This window comes from Boleophthalmus pectinirostris, unplaced genomic scaffold (genome assembly GCF_026225935.1).
Source record: "Boleophthalmus pectinirostris isolate CB_2022bp ecotype Guang Dong unplaced genomic scaffold, ASM2622593v1 HiC_scaffold_2, whole genome shotgun sequence".
Lineage (NCBI taxonomy): Eukaryota > Metazoa > Chordata > Actinopteri > Gobiiformes > Gobiidae > Boleophthalmus > Boleophthalmus pectinirostris.
Genome location: NW_026571152.1, coordinates 23,354,368 through 23,376,762, shown reverse-complemented (window position 1 = coordinate 23,376,762; position 22,395 = coordinate 23,354,368). Strand labels below are relative to the sequence as shown.

The 22,395-nt window shown below is 39.2% G+C and overlaps 1 protein-coding gene across 1 annotated transcript in view; it reads left to right on the top strand.

The window, feature by feature from the left end:
* The first annotated feature begins 6,330 nt into the window (after positions 1-6,330).
* LOC110169455 (A disintegrin and metalloproteinase with thrombospondin motifs 20) overlaps positions 6,331-22,395 on the top strand; it is a 77,887-nt gene continuing 61,822 nt past the window's right edge. Inside the window, exons 1-4 of the mRNA XM_020934995.2 lie at positions 6,331-6,757; positions 6,846-7,210; positions 12,096-12,264; positions 22,025-22,260. Of these exons, the coding sequence (XP_020790654.2) occupies positions 6,667-6,757; positions 6,846-7,210; positions 12,096-12,264; positions 22,025-22,260 (861 nt within the window). The 5' untranslated portion in view covers positions 6,331-6,666. The remainder of the gene's footprint in view (positions 6,758-6,845; positions 7,211-12,095; positions 12,265-22,024; positions 22,261-22,395) is intronic.

The window sequence follows — 22,395 nt, the reverse complement described above, 5'->3', positions numbered from 1 at the left end:
CATGTAACATAAAGCACTTACGTTCAAAAGGAGCAACAAAAATGGCAAGAAATAGTGACAAATATGGCATAATTATACAAATGTATTTGTTCAAGTACTAATAAAATATAGAAATATAGTACTGCCAAATGTTTAAAGAAAGAATCAAAAAATGACCGATGAGGTTTAAAGCTTATTGCAGTTGGTTATTTTTGCTTGTGTGCAGCTGTTTACGTGAAGACAGTGCGAACTGATTTTACTATCTATAGACCCTAAAGTCACAAGTGATTTTATTAGTGGAACATGTGTGTCTGCTGCCAGTTTATCACTGAGATCATATTACTGACCAGGATTTACAATGTAATAAATATCGGTTCAGCAGATATCATGGTTAGACATATAAACTGATGTAATAAGACATCAGTTACAGAGAGAGGGGCAACAATATTCTAATGTAAGTCAATGGGAGCCAGGGTTAGAAGGAGCCGGAAAATCCCGCATGTGAACTTCCTATTTGGAACGCGGCTAACGGCTTAGCTATGTCCATTCGTATATACAGTCTATGTGGTAAGCCCAGAAAGTCTCATAATGTTTGAACTTTTATTAACACAAAGCTGTTCTGTAGTGACTTAAGGGATAAATAACATCTACAGAACACACTTGAATCAGCTTTGTCTTGTTTTGTTTTTGGAAATAAATGCTGTTTTCATTCTCTGCACTTGTATTGGTTGATATTGAGTATGGGTAGATACTTAAACACATAGTATCAGAATCAGTATCAGAACTGAAAAAGCTGGATTGGTGTGTCCCTACTTAGCATCATGAATTTTAGTGTTCATATTAGGGTGAACAGCTAACTTAAACCCCCTGATTCACCATTGTATAAAAAGTACAAATATAAAGTGCTGACTGTAATCACCCCATCATTGTACGACATCCTTTTGAGAAAACTAAGATGGTTAGCTGCTCATATTTGCCCTCCTTCAGACAGCTGCCTGTGGAATGGGCTGCTCCACTTATCGCCGGACAGGATTAGTCCACAGTGTGACATGAGGAAGCACACAGTGAAATGCTCCCCATCTTCAGCGCTGGTGTTGATGAGCTAAATGGCCTTAGGTTATCAGAGCGGGTGTTCGGTGGCAGATTCATGGTACTGTGGAATCCAGTGCAGCTCTGTCAGTGTATCCTGTGTGCATATTCCACCCAAGTCCTCCGCAATGTACTGCTGTCAATTTAAACTGATGTGATGACATTTGCACTAGCACAACACATGAAAATTAGGACTAAACCAAGAACTAAACTTCAACAACACCATAACTAAACCAGGAAACATCCAAATCAAGTCTACATCAAAACTAAGTCTGCATTAAGAATAAACAAAGAGTTGAATAGAACATGACCATCAGGACTAAACCAGGATCAATGTGGTACCAAGCCAAGACAGGCTGTGTAAAAATGGACCTGCATGTCTTCTTAGTAGTTGTGCAAAGTTACTATTTCTTATTTGGATAACTGAAAGAACATTTAATACATTACTGCAACACAGGAAGTGATACCAAATCCCAAATTCATCGAAAATCAACAGCACCGGTTAGAAATGGCATTTATTTTTACTTACTATATGACAAAAAAAGTCACTAATATAGACTGTTCACAATTTCAATATTTAATTTAATTTTGTCTTATTGTGAAACATGTTCCAAATAAGCATAGCTTTGCGTTTATTGACAGGAGGACTGCCTGTAGATCTGTTGATTTTAAAGAGCTTTTCTGATGGAGTGCCTGCCACCTGCTTTTGTCCATGGAGATGTGATTGCTTTGTTTCACAGTATGGCATTGAACCTTTCCATTAGCATGGAGACTAAACCAGGCTAAGTTACATTTTCAGATCTGCTCACAGTCAGAATGCCTGTTTTTCTAGGTACTTTTGAGCTATAAAACCTGTAATTGAATTAATGTAAGGTAGATCGGTTTAATGTGATACTGCAGACTATTCTAAGCAGAACAAATGAAATGAAATTTCCATATAAACAAGAATGTAACAGACCTCCAACCGCTAAGTTACATATGCACCATTAAATGAAATGTCCAGACATTTTTTTGCACTTGTAAACACATAGGAACTCACTGAATTCCAGATTACACCATGACATTCTCTTAATAAATAACAGAAGCATTAAAATAAACCAGAATCCTATTTTCAAAGCTGCAGACAGAGGTGTGGAGGGAGAGGTCATCCTGAATGAAATTCAATCAGTTTCACAGTCAGTGGGACAGACAGCACTGTGGGGCTCTCCCTGGAGTCAAATTTGAACACAGTTGCCATTTATGTGATCATGCTGAAGTCATTTATAGTTAACTTAATATAATTTTTGTCTGAGTTCATTTGACAATATTAAACATGATCCCAGCCAACATTTATACAGTCATGTCAGGTCTTAAATTAGTATTTTAATGACATAAGACAAGCTGGGATGCTATTGGTGGTTTCTTCTGGTCCTCTGTATTTATTCTCCCAAGGTTCTTGTACACTCCTTGTTTAGACCTGATAGATGGCTCAGATATGGATTCCCTGGACTTGGATTATTGCTGGTGTGGTCATAGTTTAAATATTAATGACCATCATGTTATTCCATTGTATTAGAACTAGTTGTAAAAACCCTGCTTAAAAATTGTTAGTTTTTTGTGAAAAACAGGCCCAATTTAATCTTGTTTCTACTTATTTTCCCAGGGAGTTTACACAGCATTGGCAGTTCAGTGGACCTAAAGCAACAACAAAGGTTCAGGCTGGTTGCTTACTGGTAGAGCTAACACATATGGCATGAATTGTAGCCAGAAAAAGCAGCAGGCTCTCTATTTAACACCTCTGTGCTTGTAAGGTATTTTAAATGGTACAAATGCACAAACTGTTTTACTGCTCTAGCCATACAGTGCAATGGGATGACTAAAATGCTATAAAAGCTATTGAGGACACAACATGATTAAGACAGCATGTAATTTCGCTATGTGTCTGAACTTGAACATTTCACTGGGATGTGCTTCTGACTTAAATGCTGAGCAGGACAAAACAATATTGACTCATCTTTTGTTTAAAAAAATGAAGCAGGTCTCTTGGTGCAAGTTTTGGTAGGTTGAAATTGGATATAACTAATATTTATTTTATAAATCCTTTAAAACAATGACTGTACCTTCACATGAGTTACATTACAACAATATTTTAATACCATAATAATTAAGGGTTGTACTTTATTTATTTTGGAATAAAATGTAATATTGTATTTAGTGTATTTTATTTCTATCTGATTTGTACTTTATTGTGTGATTATAATTCAGCACTCAACTCCACTGCGGCATTAGGGATGAACCACAATATCGCTAACAGCCTTTTTGTCCCTCTGCCAGGTCATCCGTAAGAAGGCACTCAGGGGAGTGATGAGCGACTGCTGTTTTGACTTCTCACAGGTCTGTCCGCAGTGCTGTGAGGGACAAAAGAAGGAGGAAAATAGGCTGGCTTATAACACTATGTTTAAATACTGCTTAGTGTTTGGAGCCTTATGAAGCTCTGTTGTGGCAATGGGGGGTGGAAGAGGATGTGTCTTCTTTATGGATGGGAGTCTTAATCTGTCTACACAGTTTCAGGTGGCCAAGCTCCTTGATCACTGCAGCATGAGGAGCACCTGAGAAGGACAGGGCCAAGCAGAACGGAGCAGGAGTGGAAAAGTGGAGGAGGGGGTAGTGTGTTATGGTAACTCCTTCAGTGACATAGTAACCTGCTAGGCACACCCCACTGACTTTTCATTTATTTTCACATGACTTCAGGAAATCACCATGTTTAGTTAGATCTGTGTCAATAATGGAATATATTGTGCTCTGTGATCATCACTATAAACAGTGGCTCTGCTGTGACAATAAGCAAATTAAAGTTTGTGTATCCTCTGATTTGAAAATGAGGATCTTATAAAGTGCTAGAGCCTATAGTGCTACAAAGCTTTAAAAATAATAGTGATCAGCACTGTAAGAGTATTGCTTTGTTTTTCCCATCCATGTACTAACCAAGCCTGGCCTTGCTTAGCTTCTGAGATCTGGCGAGGTTAGACTTTACAAGCCGGTTTGGCCAGTACAATAATATTAGGAGTTTTTATGAGTTTGGTAATAAAGTAAAGACTGTAAGACGGTCTTATATTTAATCCATCAGTCTGCAATAAGTTTAACCACTCATAAATTTTATGGTGCTTTCTGCTAAGTCACAGAAACTCCTTTCTAGTTTTGTGTCATGTGTTACACTAGATTCATGGAATAGAACTAATTTTCTCTCCAAAAAACATTTGATCTCTTTTTATTTTATTTAACCCCCTGTTTCCTTGTTTTACTGTCACTTTTTACAGCAGTGCTTTGAGTGGCTGCTAGGGAAAAACCCGATGTATATGTTGCAGTAGAGATGACTGTTATGGCTGGGGAGTTGAGATCCCATGAACCAGAGAGGGAAGCTGCTCTGGTGTTCAGGGGAGTTAAGCCTGGCTCGTATATCACCTGAGTGTCAATGTGGAGAGGTCCCACTGCTGCCTTACACTGGGAACGATTTACTCTGAATCCTGGATACTTTCAGACATGTCCCACACAACCGCCGCTATTTGTGTAGTCATGTTTCTCAACACTTTTGATGTGGTCGCATGTAGTATTATGTAAACATGCAAAGTTACTTTGATTGTGTGGAGATCAGACAGGGTTAACGCATTTCATTCATGGGTGTCTAGAGTGGCCCAAAATTGTACTTGGAAAATGGAAATGTTATTGTATCTCTTGAAAACATATCTGTCTTGCATTTATTCAAGTGACTGTTTTATTGCTCTGAAATAATATTAACTGACACCAAGATATATTTTTAATATGCAGTGTCTCGGTGGGATTAGTAGGTTTAATGCCATACTGTGGAACATATACGATTGACAAATAACGTTGTGGCAAGAAGGCAGCAAACTCACCACCAGAAAAGTTCCATAGTGCACCTTTTAAGCTTGATGTGGTAGAAATATGTTTTATGAGAGTTTCATTTGGGCCATTTAGTGATCGTCATTGTTAAATATAAAAATAAGTCTAGTGATGGAAAAGCCACTAACGGCCTTGTTAAATTACGTTTACTGGCACCTGCACCTGTATTCCCTCCAGTGGATGATCTCACCTAGTCTTATAACAGTAATTTAATTCATGGTCAGTATTGTATATCTCATTGTTTTGTATATTAAGACTCAAAATAATGTGTATGTTCATTCTTAAGTCATTTGACTTGGCGTGAGGTGTAATAGCAGTGACAGTGATGAGAGAGATGAAAAGCTTCATTGGAGGCTCCCAGAATGAATAACGCATCAGGGGAGCTACAGTCTGGAGATTTCATTTAGACATGACTTCATGTCTGGACCTTGATGTAGTCTGTACTGATTGTTAAGTCCTAGTTGTCAATTTAGGTTTTTTTTGTGGTTTCATTGTATATCAGGGTTTACAGTTTGATTTATTCTGTTTCAAAGATCTGAAGTGCAGCTACTGTGACAATTGTCACTGTATATTTTGCAATAAAACAGAAAACAATGATATGACCGGTTTGGTTCACCACTGACCACAGCTAAAACAAGTCCCCAAAGCATTGAGTTCCAATGGAAGAGTCTGAATACAGGAAGAATCAAAGCCTTGATGTTTTATGTAGAAAAGAAGTTTACAGGATCCAAAAGTGTTTCCGGTGAGCCCACCGAGTCTAATCCCTCACAATGCTGTGACATTTGTCCTCAAAAGATGTGAGGAACAAGACTCTTTTCACATGTCCATCACATTTGTGCTGCACTTTAAAAGGCTGAATGATTAACGAGAAGCTGACCAGATCGCAGCCAAAGGAAGCTGACTTCTTCCAGAAGACGACAGTGAAGAATAAGCCATAATACACTCTCTAAAACACTCTTCATTATATCAAGAGTGAGTGTGTGGAATGAAATCAAATCATTCTTAACTTTATGCCTTTGTTGCACAGTGAACACATGAAACATGTGTAAAAATATGTATTGTTCATTTTAAAATATATCTTGTTCTTTGTACTGGGTCCCTTCCTGATAGTATCTTATTTGTTCAGACTTGGTGTCAGCACATGCTGTTATGATTTTACCTTCAATTACTTATTAAGAACAAATCCTATAATATCTGCTGTCTCAATGGTCATTTTACTCTTTCACTGGTCTGAACTTCTCAAGCTGCGGTCCACCTCTGCAGCACTGAGACTGTCCCATGTGTGGTGGTCGAGCCGCCACTCACCATTGGCTCCGGAGCCTGTAGGGGCGTTGCTTCGCAGTTGGTGAGTGCTTAGGGTGCAACGGGGGTGTTCAAGGGATGGCTAAGAGAAAGCGCACTTGGCACTGATCCCTCCTTTGAGCGTAGACTGTGGTTTACATTAAGCAGCGATTTATTGCAAAGGAGGGGGCAATGGTTCTATCATAAATAGCTCGCGTTTATAGAGGGGTAGTGGATGCATGTTTAGAAATGCAATGAGGCCAGTGCACTTTGCGAGAGTTTCGCCGCACAGAGCCTCCGCGGATCCCACGACCTGTTGCTGACAAGCCGGGGGAAGGAGCCTAGGAGACGGGGAGACGCGAGAGGGTTACTGCCTTGGAGAGAGAGCTCAGCCGGGATTTCTTCGCGGAGGAAATCATGCAGTTGGCTATATGGCTGGTTGGACTAATGTGTCATCTGTCAGCGCTTGTCATGGGCACCGTGCAACAGCGATTGCATCCAAAACAAGGTAGATTTTCCTTCTTTCATGGTTTCTTTGAGTTATAATTATAATGCATGCCTTATAACTCCGCTACTTTCGCTCTAACCTCTTCCAGAAAGCTTCATCAAACAGCTGTCAGTGTATGAGATTGTCAACCCGGTGCGCGTAAACGACTTCGGAGAGTCATTCCCCCACTCACTGCACTATAGACGGAGGCGAAGAAGTTTGCACGATGACCTGTCCGGCGGTCGGGTTCACTACCGGATTGATGCTTTCGGGGAGCGCTTTCATTTAAACCTGAGCGCCTTTTCGGACTTCATTGCGCCCTCGTACACCGTAACGCACCTGGGTTTGGAAGAGAGCAACGCCACGGACTCGGACCATAGCACTGACCCCAGCGATATGCGGCACTGTTTTTTCCGCGGACACGTCAACGCCACGAGCCAGTACCCTGCCGTCTTCAGCCTATGCACTGGCCTGGTGAGTGCTTCTTCTCTAATCATGCAAGGCTCACAATATTCTGCCGCTTTCTTTCCATTTCAGCTGGTCCCATCCATGCGTGTAGTAATGTGTGTGTGTGTGTGTGTGTGTGTGTGTGTGTGTGTGTGTGTGTGTGTGTGTGTGTGTGTGTGTGTGTGTGCGTGTGTGTGTGTGTGTGTGTGTGTGTGTGTGTGTCCGTGTGCCGTGTGCGCGCGTATGTGTGGGGAAGTTGCAACAAGGGTGTTGGGAGGACAGTGTCAGTAAGATGCTGTGTAACCTTGCGTGACAGACACTTGTAGGTAGATGCTATAAACTATGTTACAGTAATCTGTTTGTTAAAAGTTGAGATACACATTTTTTTTTTTGCTCACCGGGTAGCCTGTAGAGTAAATCTCATTTGAAGGGCCCTATTATATTATCTGATCTATGGTATAATGTTATTTCTTTATCAGAAACAAACCTGGGGTTGTGTTTTGCTTCATTCACATGTTTAACACAGAAATCCTTCATATTTAGGCTGAGTTCTCCTCTCAAACAGAAAATACCTTGTGCTCCACTGTGTTTTTAAACTCCATATACTTTTACTAGAATCATTTGGATAATTTCAGACCTAGAATTTCCTATCTCTACTTTACTAACAGTAAAAGGTAGCTGTTAACCAGAGACCTACCACTACATGACATCACAAGGTGATGAATGAGCAATGAGCATTTTGAGCTTTGGAAATGTAGACAGACTAATAAACCAGGATTACTCAAACATGTGTAAATGAAACAAACCACAACTCTGAGTGTGTTTTGATGTGGTATTTAAGTTTTTATGAGGTATTTATGTATTTGTTATATATTTATTTATTTGTAAAGGGACATCACATATTCATGAACATTTAAATGTGAATATGTCAAGATTACAGCCAGCCTGGCTAATTTCCATCTTCAGTCCCTCAGCAGGTTGATGTCAAATCATCTACAGGACAGGGAAAAGTACAGCAACAATCACACGAAAGTACATAACACCAGCACACTCACCATACATACAATTAATTTCAAACAGTTCATTTGAAGTTCAAAGTCAAGAGTTAAAGAGTAAAACCAACAACCCCTTAATATAAAAAAAACATTCATTTTGTTAATAACTTTCTAATATTTTGTCTTTATCATTTTGGTAACAACATTTATGAAGCTCATAAGAGTCAATTTTGGGTAATCTAGGACCTTTAATGCAGCTTTGCCAGTTTGTTATGTGACCAAATAGAACATTTTATTCCAACTGTTATACCTTGCCCAGTCAGTAGTAGCCATCATGAACTCATTTGTGGAAAAAGCACTTAATGATGTAATATTTGCAGTCTGATTAATCACCTGGCAGGGAGGCACACTCCATTGAGGTCATTCTATTGAGTGCTGAATAATGTTGAAGTTGAAGGAGCTCTCTATTGTTGTGGTGCTGGTTCATTTGTTGGCCTGCTGCACAATAAAATAAAATATAAACAGAAAGTTAAAGATATAGCCATGGTCACCACTGCAAATCCTCTGCTTCTCATTTTAAATATTAATTTGGGAAGACTTTTATATCAGATGCCCTTCCTGAAGTAACTCTTGTTATAGTTAGAAAGCATATAGTCTTCAAAATGTAATCAACTTTTTGAACTTTTTGTATGGGACACTTGTGGGTGTCTGAGGGCTTGCACCAACAGTGTTTAATGGGTAATAATGGCTTTCCAGCCCTTTTGACATGGAGATAGACTTGTGCCTTGATCTTTAGTTTACTGACTGCTGTTTGGGAGAATCTGATAAGACCTGAAAGAGATGACTTCACGGGTCATGTAAGGTTACTGGTCCAGAGGCAGGGGGTTGACCTCAGTCGCGCCAGTCAAATTCTGGCCTGGAAGTTTTGGTAGGGAATTTTGGCCCGGGCAGTGTGTGCAGTCTCTAGAGTGACCATGTTCATGCCAGTCATAATCTCTCTTTTAGACTTGTTCAGTACAAAGATAGTATACTGCACAACCTTCTATGACTGTGTGGTGACTGATCTATTAAGTACCTTAGTCAGCATTTAATATCCCTTTCTGTTGCGGCAAGATACACCCATAGAAACTAGTATAATGAGGAATCATAATAGAATAGATAAATGACTCATCTTTAAATTTCCATTGCCTGGAACGTTCCACAGGACAGCATTAAACTAGAACTATTATGTAAAATCGACTTTCCTCTACTCGCTCACATGATCTGCAGCTATCCATCAGAGGCGACAACTTCACAGCTCTTTGTTGTGATGATGTTTACTCCGATGCCAGTTTTCATTGGGCATTGCAGTTTGTGGAGGTCAGCGGACATGTTTCTTTTTATTAGTAACCCATAGTTGTCATAAATTATAACTTAAAAGCAAACACGAGCACAATATGTCTTCTTTAAACATACCTGTCTTGCATTCATTCAGTGTTTTGGATGAATGCTAAACAATACCTTTAAAACAGATTCTTACTGTGACTGACTTGGTGGTGTCATCAGTGTTCATTGTGATAAATAAGTTTAATGCCATACTATGAAACATTCATGGCAAAGCAATTACATATCCATGGAGACAAGCAAGTCGCAAACCCTCCAGCAAAAAGTCATTCAGTGCATCTTTACAGTAGATAAATATTGAGGAATTAGTGAGGGAAGGTAACTGACTCATAAATGTTTAATTACCCCTTGGTCCAGCTTTGATGATTGACTTCCTGATTTAGGCATAAACTTAATTGTAGGCTGGTTATCTGCACCATCACTCAGGAACAATTAGCCTATGGAAATAAGCTATAGGCCTTGTATGATCACTTTGGCTAGCACATTTTGTTGTGATGAGGTCATTAAAGAATAATTTAGCCAAAAACAAAGGGGTCATTCTAGGAGAAAACAGGTTTGCGTTGGGTCCAGAGGGGCTCAAAGCTGTCCCCAGGAGGGATATTGGGGGTTGTTGGTGGTAGTGGGGTTGAGAAGCGTTTGGCCTTTTCAGAGTGAGCTGTGGCAGAGAGATGCTGCCAGAGAAGTTTAGTGAAAAACCAGAGGAACCCGTGGGAAATGTTAGTTGCTGAACAAGCCCAACGTGCCACATAAAAGAAGCGGAGGATGAGTCAACCCGGCCACATCTTCAGTTCTATGGGAAGTAACAAGGGGAAAATCGGGTCAACTTTTTAGGGAGTCCACATTTAACAGCTCTGAAACAAACTGGTCACTGTGCAACTGTTAAACAAAAATCAGTGGAAGAAGATGAATTACATAATAAACAAACAACAGCTTTTTGGTGTGTATCATCTTCTTTATGATCAATTATATTTAGGGGTGCACTAATTTGATTTGACTAGATATTAACATCCAAATATCGCTTCTGCCAATATCCTGGTTGGACATATAAATTGATGTAATGAGGCCATTTCCAGTTTGTAGTTGGCCCAGAAAGCCTTATAATGTTCGCATTTGTATTTATAAAAGTGTTCTGTAGTTACTTAAGAGATAATCAGTTTTGTCTTATTTTATTTTGTTTTAAAGGAAATTTAGTTAATATCAGGTCAGCAGATACTTTAACCTTTAGTATCGGAATTGGTATCAAAACTGAAAAACCTGGATCATGCATTCCTAGTTATATTAATTTCTTACTATGCCTTGAGCTATGCCTAGACCTTGTTAAGAGTTACATCTCTAAATTGTTATCCATGGGTTTAAAAAATGTTGCTATAGCAATTAATTTTATTTAAACCAAACCTCAAAACGTCACCTTTGAAGGAACTGAAACCTTTTTTAGAGGGTGTTTATCCACCTCTCCTGAACTGACTGCATAGTTAGTTGATTATGTTTTGTTTCTGAAATGTATCTAATCAGCAAAATCACATGAATTGAAAGTTGAAAAGCAATTTGAGACTTGGGAAACATAGCCAGTTTCACTTTGCTTGTACTTATGTTGTTTGTACTTATGTTGTTTTCTTTGCTTGTTCGTACACTTGTGATGTGAACACATGTAGCACTCAGAGCTTTTAGAGAACTTTTGTATATACATGCCAGCTGACTGTAATCCTTCACTCTTCGAAAGATGGAGAGGAAATGTACACAAGCCTGTTTTCCATATCCGATTTCCACTGTCAAACATCTATCACATGCGAGGACACTCATGGAATAATGCTGCCCTAAACATTCCAGGGTCCAATATCCTGTTTAAGTATGTGCAGAATCACCATACAAACAGCCTGTGCCTCATGGCTGATTGAGCTAAGGAGCTTTGGAATTGACTGAACTGCCAAATCAATATTAGCATTCTTCTGTTACTGACACTTGATGATGATGTCACTTAAGTCAAGCTACAGGGCAAATAGTCTTTTACTATCTTCCATTTAAAGAGATGAAGGCAAAAATAGTCACATTTTAAATGTATTTATCAGTTTTCAAATTGATTTTCTTTTGATTTATTTAAGACTCAATCATATTTTTTTTAAACATAAAGAAAGCCATTTAATACACAACAAATGTCTTCCAAACCACGCTTTTACTGATTGACTGTGGACCATTTCATTAAAAAGAACTAAGCTGATCATTGAAATAAGAGAATCAGTCTTGCTTAAAATGTGTTTATTTACACAGCCCTATCTTCTGCATGTTGTGTCATTCCCTTGGATGGGTTGTTGGCTATGCTGCCATACTGTGACAATAATCTGTAACTGATATTCTCTGACCTTTCTGATTCAGCGTGCTCTTTCCACACTTTACCTGTCAGGTGGAGCCTTTAACCCCACGTGAAGCCTGAGGGTTGCACTGAATGACAGCAGACAAATTACCAAACTATGCAAAGAACAGAGTGTGCACATAAACACTGTCAGTGACTATTTGTTTTTTTTTTTCTCTACTTTTAGATTGGAACTTTTACTACACAACGTGGCGAGTACTTCATGGAGCCCCTTATGCATCCTGAAGGGGAAGAGCCTGATGAAGAACACAACAAACCTCATCTTGTCTACAGACGAGAACAAACGAAAAATCACTACGAGTCTGACCCCAAGACAGAGCCCTGTGGAGCCTCAGGTAACAGACTATGGCCTAACCACACTTTGTTTGTAAGCATTTTGTCTGTCTGACTTCTACCACAAACACTTACCTCTTCATGACCTGCTCTGTCTGCAAGGCAGTAAAACATAAACCATAGTTAGTCACGATCTTTGGCTTGAAGTCCTCCCTAAAGATTTGATGAAGTGGTGTTATAGAAAAGTGCAGTGTAATTAGGCTAAACTTTCTCCAAGAAATGCTTGAGGGGAGAAATAATTATTTTGCAGTTTGCTGTTGAAAAAAAGGAGTGTTTCATTAGATTTTTATGGTTGGTGGAGAGGCCCTTGAGAAAAAAGCAGGGTTGACCGATGGGAGTTCAGAGCAATTGAGGGTCCAAGAGTTGTCTTTGCAAAGAACGCAGTGGGTGGGCTTTTGTAGGCAACGCTATAAATCTTTTATGTTCGAACTGCTTGATTTGCTTGTTGTCTGAACTTTGCCATTGTTGCATGCTCAGGCCATTGTGCGGGGTCATTTTTTAAAGGACTGGGACCGGTCTGATGGGGCTGCTAAATACCGCCTGAATATGTTTTTTTCTTTTACCCACTTGCTAACTACGTATGTGGACAATGACAGCTAAAAGTGGATTGCCTCTTATCAATCAGCATGGGGGTTATTGGAGATCATCCTGAGTTCACTGTTATGATAGATAGATGCATACATTGACTAAGTTAAAAGAGAAATTGATGTTAGAGTAGAAGTGCACACTTTTTAAGAAAAACTCTGGTTCATTTGTGGTTGCTCTGTCACCTGTGTGTTTCTATGGAAATGCCATTGCTCTGCCTGGAATGTTCTACAGTATGACATTAAACAGCTTTACCTTACATTTATTGAGTTGCAGGTGGTTTCATAGCTCAAAAAGCCCTAGAAAAACAGGCATTCTGACTGTGAGTGGGGTCTGTTCTGTAACTTGGTCTGGTCAAAGCAATAACATATTTATGAAGAAAAGCATTTGAGGGCCCTCCACCAGAAAAGTTACAAAATGCACTAAAAAATAAAAATAAAATTCTTACACTGTGAATGAATACTTCCTCTGAATCATTAGCATTAGTATTTCAAGCCAAATCCTAAATATTTACATTAATCGCTAAATGTTTTCACAGTGCTGGTGAAGCAGAATCCTTTGCCCCAGTTATACATAGAGACAAGATTGCTTTAGTTTGATCAAAGGGCAGCAGGTAAACACAAGAGGATTCAAAGACGCTGAGGGCCTGCCTAAGGACCTGGAGGTGTCCTGAGCTGCGGCTGCCTGCACTTATCAGATAGGCTCCTCTCCAGATCCACCGATAAATGGTGTCTTTGAAGGCCACACGGAGCCTAGACTAACAGGTCTTCTGCCTTTTTATGGGAAAGAGAGCGGTGCACGCAGCTACTAGCAGGTTAGATATAAACACTGGTCTCTGTGCGTGTCATCCTGTCTGCAAAACACTTGTTCCTTCTGCTCCTGCTCTTAAATTTAGCAATCTGCAGCTGTTTGGTGGAGATTTTAAACCATAGTGTCAAACATACTAGTATTGCTTGTTGCATTCTTTTGTACCATAAATTCAACTTAATACACTTATCAGTTGTTATTACACTTTATAATAACCAAGTAGCCTTAATAATGCATGAAGAATGGCTTAATTTGTAATAATAATAAAAAAGTTTATGAATGGTTTATTAATTTAGACTTAGTTAGGTTAGGGTTAGTTATAGGGTTTTAATTAAGTAGTTACTAAGCCTGAGTCATTTTTAATGTACTATTTTTTTACTAAAGCTAATTAGGTGTAGTTATTGTAAAGTGTTCCCTTGAGTCATCTTTGAATTAAGTTAACAGAAAGTGTGTAGATTACTGCATATATTTGTGGTTTATTCATTGCTGATCGATTGTGATTTTAAGGGCCCACGCCAAATCATATATTTTTTAAGTGTGCTGTAATTTGGTTTTCTTTAAGTATCAAAGACTACACTTTTGTTGCTTTATGAACCTTTTCCATCAACTATTCCAGTACAGTGGAACAGTGACCAGTCAGCTGCCAATACTTACCCTAGAAGACAATGAATCACTAATTTTTTATGGACATTTTAAAGTCACAACATACAGGGGAAAACAAACTACAAAGATGAATCAAGCTCCATTTGAACAAGGAAAAAACAAGCAATGTGTATCAGCTGGAGATATGAGCGCCTCTGCTGAGATAATCTGTTCCTTTTGATATGACTGTGAGGCTCATATTTCCCTATGGGGCAAGAAAAAACAGGGACTTCTGTGTGCAGAGGCTGTTAGAGTTTCCAAAGTTTGAACAGTGTCTTTAAAACTTCTCAAGACGTGCTGAAAACAGGGTACGTTGTGATTATACCTCAGTACATTTCACCACATGAAGTCTTGTTGTCACATGTGCACTTGACATTGGTGACACACAGAGACACTTGAGTTTGCATTCATGTGTGGTGTACCTGTTGGAAACTTAAGTGCACGTAAGGGTCTTTGTAGTGCTGGTGAAGGGTGAATAAACATAACATTTTCCCCTATTTTTTTTTGTTTTCATTTTTAATACTTATTTAAGCGTAGTGTCACTTAGAGCTGGGTGATATTGACAATGATATCATATGGTATGTTAACATTGCATCTGGAATGGGCTAAAATGTGCTTGTAAATGTTCAAGTATTGCACAAAATTGTTCACAAAAGTGCAGAAATATCACTACAGTAACCTCTGCAGACATGGGGAGAACATGCAAACATGCAGGTTATTCAGTTTCAGTAGGTTATTCATTTTAATTCATATTCTTTCAGTGTAAGCAGATACTCTAAATTTAAAGCTAAAAGCAAAATATGGCTTCTGCCCTGTCACTAAACCTGGGTGGCTTTTCTTTCTTGTTTGGAAAACCTCTATAGCGCAGATTAAGGCTGAGTGGGTGATTAATGTTTCAAAAACACTGCACCTTGTTGTACCCTACTGGGATATGCCTTTTAAAAACACTTACTGCATTGAAATCACAACACGCCTCTCACTGGGTCTCTGTCTCTCTCCAAGTCTTGCAGAATTGAGTTTGGATGAGGGTAGCTGGATAGGGGCTGATTCTTCCCATGGTTTTCTTCTCTTTTCTTTACAATAAATCTCTGTGAAGACAAGTTTAAGATGCAATGAGGGAAATTGTACTGTATCTGTTTCCCAAAGACTGCCTGTGAAGTCTCACTGTGTCCATTTTGGTTTGAAACAAGGTTTGACATGATTATGACAAGCGTGACAACAAACATTAGTGGCTAAAGGCATTGTTTCTTTCATACGCTGACGTCTAGCTGAGAGCAAAGTGACAGTCTTTGATAGTCTAATACATGGCACACATGGCTACAGTGCCCCCTGACCTTCATCATAATCATTGTATAGGATTCCCCCCTTGGTGCCCACTGCGTATACATGGAAGTTGAAATGCTACCATCAGGTTTTTTGGTCAATGGGTTCATTTATATGGAAAAATGCCCTCCCCCTGCCTGTGGTTTGAACTAGCCGACTTGAATGGGTGCCCGCTCTCCCTTTGCTCTTTCATGTATGTGAATGAGAGCACTTGTTGCTTGTGACTTCACTTCCCTCTTTGTTTGGAGTCACTTACTGCATTGGCTGGAGATGACCTTGAGTTTCTTCAAGAGATGGGCCTTGTATTTTCTATGTGCCAAACACATGTCTTGATCAAGCCCATTGAATTCCACTCCTCTTGACAGGGGTCAGAAAAGGTGGCTGGCCCGGGTGTGATGAGCGACCTTTCACCTTTTAGCATTAGAGGTGGTTTCGGATTGTCTCATGGCTCCACAAGGATAACAACAGCCTACGCCCTCTGGACAAACCAAATCTCACATTGCTGGTCAGCAGTGAGTTTGTTTTTCTTTGCTAAGAAGTTGTTTACACATCATCACATTTTGTCTAACTACAAATAATTCAGCTATTAGGGTTTTTGTATGGATGGATGCACTCTCACTCCACAAAAAAAAACACATATTTGAAATGATCTGAGGAGATATATTTAATGACATAAAACTTTGAATCAACATGCAAATCTGGGTAAAGAGTGGACACCTGGTCTCTATTGCAGCTAGTATGTTAATGCCATCTTGGCTAAGAGATTATGCAAGTGTGATCAGTGAACTGTAACTTGTAACCTAATATCTAATTATCGTCATCTAATAGGAATTGTTCATAATTTTCATCTTTATGGCTTTAAATAGGATTGTACCATTGTTGCTTATCTTAACTTAACTTAACTTTAGTTAGTATTGCTTCTTCACTGTCCAGTAATGAAGCAGCCCTTCCATTGGTACCACATCACCCAAATAGCTGCCATGTGTGTGAGGTGTCTGGGAGCCCTATGGCCTCACCCCCATTAAACTGACTATATTGTGTGTTGTCTCATGACTTCCTTTGACATACTCCAGCTGGGGCTACTTCTGCCCCTGTCAACCGTCGAGGCAGTTTACTCACTGTGGGTCCAATGGAGCAATTGAAGTATTTGCCACCCTAGTAACCTGTTAACCATGTACTTTAGATTCCTCTATTAGTTAATTCTTCTAAATGAGTTCAATGTGTGCACTGTGAACTGAATGCTGATTTGAAATCATAAACCACTGTTAGAGAAATTACTTGTAGTAGTGTGTTTTTGGTAGGTCTGCAGTTTGTCCTTTCAATACAACAATAAACGTGTGCAGTGCTAATAAAAGAGGTTATGAACTAGAGATTGACCAATATGGGTTTTTTCATGGCTGATTCTGTCACCAATTGTTTGCATTACTGATCAACCGATGGCCAATAAGCTCTGCCTATATTTTTGAATGCCGAAACATATGGTCAGTTTTGATAATTTTCACTAAATTATATTGTTTAAATTTACTACAAATTCCACCCTAAGCCCTGTTTTTACCACAAAGCTTTAAGATAACTGTAGTCCTGTTTTGTGCAGCTATCTCTTTGTAATTAAATTTAATATAAAGACTTGTGTGTATTTTTAAGGCAGAAAATTGACAAAAAAAAAAAAATTGGCATATGTTGGAGATTTAAGGCCAATAGCCAGTGTGCTAAATAATACACTATAAAAAGTATGCTATAATATATGATTGCGTCCCTTTTAGTAAAAATTGACCAAAAAATTGCAATATTGTTTGTACTTCCCTGTCTGAAGGACTGGTGAATCTCCAAACATATTTTACATGACCGATGAGCTGTCTTTCATCATAATCTCGGTAAGGTCAGAAGCTAAGCCACATCATTTTAAAAAGCCTCCTTCACCAGCAACAATTAGCTTCATTTCTCCCTGTCTCGCCACAGAATTACACTTAATTATGCTTCTGTCTGCAGTGTTATGAATGTTTAGGTTTGCATCAGTTAAAGCCAAAGTGCCTGCTGCTTACATGAGTGGCGCGCGGCAGTACCTGGGCTCACATGTAGGGTCTACTGTCTGTTTAATTGGCACCCGGGGAACAGGGCTCTGCAGATCTCAGCGGGCCATTGTAAAAGAATGTTAATTAGTTCAACAATGAATTGTGTGTTCCCTATTATTGAGCCCCCGACATTGATACTTTTGACAGAGACCCAAAGGAGAGTCAAAGAGCAGCTCTTTGATGTGTCTTAAAATCCCTATGAGATCATTTTGAAGGGATGTACAGAAAACAACTCACGCAGGTCCAAAATGAAACAGGTTTCTATAGTGAGCTGTTATGATCCCATGTGCATACGCAGACTACACGCTGCCTAGATGGCTGACATGTTGTGTGATAATGCTTTACTTTACAAGAGCCTGGATTTGATTTAACTGTGCTTTTTATATAGGCATTTTTAATCGGCTCCGTCAAACAAATAGCTTGGTTTTATAGGGTCAACACATGTGTACGTCTGATTAAAGACATGCCAAATAACATGTTTATGTAACTACAGGTCAAGGTATGTACCTGCCAGATGTGGATGTAGTCATATCATGTTACTTCTATGTCTGCCCTTCCTATGCCTTAATAAATGAAAGGGGTGTATCAGTGAAACTATCTAACCTAACTGCCTAGCACTAGTCTATTTGTGGGACTGTTTAAAATGATGCAGTATAAAATTACTTAAATTTGTGTGGTACAAGTTTCAGACTCAAGGACACCAACATTGTCATTACATCTTGAAATTATCTTAGAAACAGCTGTGCATCATAATAAAGTAACTTATTCAACCGGGTAACATCACAGTTCATATTTTCAGTTTCAGCTCCTCTTCTCCGTTTCATGTCTCAGAGAATCACACCATTTCTGTGGATGGAGGTACTTGTCTGCGCTCCACTGGCCTCTTTGATGTCCGGCCGTCTGCAGTGATGAGTCTGTTTAAGGGGTTTAGTGTCAGCTGTTGGCCTGCAACACATTTTTCCTACAAAATACAAAGACGTGCTCTGGTCCAGCAGCCCAAACAGGCGGCTTAAGCTCTGATTTGGACACCAGCGCTGGCACGGTGCAGGCGATCACGGTGGCAAACGCTGTGTGCCACTGTGCCAGGGTGTCATGGCTCACCCCGCCTGCCTCCTGGAATCAACCTTTCAATATTCTCAGATTACTGTATCTCCCTGAACTAAACAATCAGTGTGCCGTATGTGAAGAGAACACAGACAGTAAAGACAACACTTCAGGGTTATCCTATGCAGAGGAGGTCGTCTGGCATCACTGACTTCAAAGTATGCCTGGGTTATAAACACTGTGAATTAAATACTACTGTCCACAGTGCACTTTGGCTTTTTGTGCTTAGCAAATGAGAATGCGTACATTTTTTTCTTCTTTTCTTTATAGGGATAGGCGATATTGACAAAATATCTCAATAACAATTTAGATGATATTTTCCAATGCATCAGGAATGCTAACATGCTTGTATGTTTTGATTGTGGTTCAAGTATAGCACAAAATGTGAATGGACCTCAAAAGATCCTCAAAACCTCAAAAAGGCAGAAATGTCATTTAATACCCTTGTATCCAAATAATTTCCTGTGTGGATCAATAAAGTTTGCCTAAGTCTAAGTATGGAAGAGTACACTAGACATTTCTAACATGTGTAATATTTTTATTTATAGGCGATATACTGTACTTGATATTATATATATTTTTTTGACATCTTGCAAACAACAATAGCGATATAATCCATTTTTGATATATCACCCATCTCCACTTTGCAGTTATCAGGTTCCTATATTGCAGATGTGTACAGCTGACATATTTTCCATCTATATGACCAGTTTTGGAGCTGTCAGTCTTGTGGGGCGTCCCTGATGACAGATATTCTATGAGTAATTATCTTAGCCTTGACCTGAACCTTTTGCAAGCATTTATCTGCGTTTCTCTCCCCCAGTGATACTTGTTCTTTACACATGTTGGTGCGCCGGTCTCTGTCTCCCTGTTTTATCGGCACTCTGTCATGGTGCAGGAATCTCCCACTGTAGCCAGATCCACACGTGCACTTCAGCTGAGAGCAGCGCTTCAGTTTACACAGCTCAGGGCACTTAGAATAACCCTGTCTATTTGTTCAACACTGGACTTTCTCTCTTTGCATAGTGTAATGGGTTCAATGTAGTTTTTTTTTTTTAGTTTAAAATGTCTATCCTTAAGAAATTTTATTTCCTGGTTGGAATTGTTGTGCATTTTTCATTACAACCACAATAATCTGAAGGTATTTAGTGCAGTTAAGAACAACATGTGACTCCACAAGTACATATATTACTGTAAATTAGTAGATTTTTTGGGAGTAATTGTACTTTTGTGAGGTCATTTTTAGGCCCGAGCGCCAGAGGCTGGCGAAGGGCCTATTAGTATCACAAAGCGATACTTCTAGTGGCTGGAAAATGAAATGACGCGACGTGACTCGCCCATAGTGACCAGGGACCCTCGCCATGATGTAGCAATCTGCCAGAGATTTCCGAAAATGTATAGTTTGTCGGCCAAAAAAAAGCGTTCTCGTATCAGAATATTATTCTTTCTTCTTTCTTATTAGGCCCGAGCGCCAGAGGCTGGCGAAGGGCCTATTAGTATCTCAAAGCAATGCTCCTAATGGCCACAAACGTTGGCCGATTTTACTAAAATTTTAATCGTAGGTTCACACCCTGAACGGACTGATGTAAGAAAAGTGGGTGCAATAGCGCCCCCTAGAAAATTTGTATGGAAAAATTGTTTTATTTGTCATAGATATACAAAATTTGGTATCCACATTTGTGACATGGTCTCGATTAAAACTCTCAATGATGCCCACACCCCATTTACATTATGTTGCCATGGTAACAAGCAAAAATTGTGTCCTTGCCAATGGGACGTCCTTAAACGAACCTTTACTTACTTAAACCAAATTAGATAGCCAAATGCATAATGGCAATAGGTACAAAAATGTATATTGTGACCACGCCCCTTTACAAACGGGAAGTTCGCCATTTTGAATTTTTTTTTTTTTTTCAGTAAACACATGCAAAATTTTTTAAAAATTGATGAGTTAGGTTAAGAGTTATCGTTAGGGTTAGTGTTGGGGCTATGGTTAGGATTATGACTAGCGTTAGATTTAAGCTTAGGGTTATTAGAGTTAGTACGCAGTGTTCTGAGGGGCGTGGTGTTCTGAGGGGCATGGCATTCTGAGGGGCATGGCGTTCTGAGGGGCGCAACGTTCTGAGGGGCGTGGCATTTGCAGGGAGCGGCGTTTGCGGGGATCTTTCCCTTTATTTTCTTCCGCTTCAGTTCATTATATTTAAAATCATAGGAGTTAATGAGAACGATGAAAGTCCTCAATCAGCCTTTCAAGGGCTGTAATTGTTCTTACTTTGGTACAGTTTTGGAGATAGTACTTGAGTACATCTTAGCCATGTAACTGTACTTTTACTTGAGTGCAAATTTGCTATATTTTTTCTCCACAACTGCAAGATGGGTCATTTTTCAGTTCCAAGCCAAGAATCAGAATGTACAATCCATATCAAAGAAACTTTCATTCTTACTGACTTGTTTGTGATTTGTAATTATAACTTGGTTTTCAATTTTTAAATGTGGCCCCTGCATTAACAGTAAGATACACTGTATGTATGGAGCACAGTTTGACCTAAAAACTCATAAATCTCACCGCTAAAGGACTGACCCTGTGTCTCTTGGTACAACTGTTTTCCAGGACTATGGCATGACACACTTTTCCATACACGTCCAATGTATTTTGTTATGTCATAGGAATTTCCCTAAGCTCCAGGCCACTATTAACTGTACATATGCCATAGAACTACTGCATATGAACAGCTATATTAATGCCTGATTTTAAAGGTTGTATATTAAGCAAAATGGACTGGTTTAAGCCATGTTATAATGCTGTTACCTCATTCATCAAAAACATACCTGGAGTCGTGTTTTATTTCATTCATACATGTTGAAGTAATTTTGCATTATTAGGCTAACTACATCGTCAGAGCCTAAAATGCTCTGTTCCACCTTGTAGTGTCATGAAGCTGTAGTAAAGAGAGTAGAGAGTACAGATTGGCAATGGCTGAAAGTGAAGGTGTTCCTGAAGGTGTATGGAGTTTAAAAACACACATTACCACTTGACATCACAAGGTGGAAATTAGTGTTTTGTGTTTGAGGGAAGTCAGCCCAAATATGCAGGATTTGTGTGTTAAACATGTGAGAATGAAACAAAACACAACTCGAGGTATGTTTGCAGTAAGGGAACAACATTATAGATCAGAAAATAGCATAATATGTGCTCTTTAAACAGTTATTTTTGCTTTTCTTCCAATAGGAGACACAAGAAAGCCAGGTAACATGGCAGTGGACCAGGACTACTTTCAAGACATGATCAGTGCTTCCGAAATCAACACCAACAACCACACTACAGAGCATCCCAAAGTCAGAAGCAGACGAAAGAGGTTCCTGTCCTACCCTCGATATGTGGAGCTGATGGTGACGGCTGATGCTAAAATGGTGCGGCATCACGGTCACAATCTGGAGCACTACATCCTCACAATCATGTCAGTAGTAAGTAAAATAATGTTTTTACAATTCATTTCTAACAATGTGTGAATAGAAAATGTGCCCTCTTTTATTAGTCTTTTGTAGCTGTTATTTTTAATTTCTTTTAGCAACAAGCTAGTCTGATTTTTCTAAATTCAA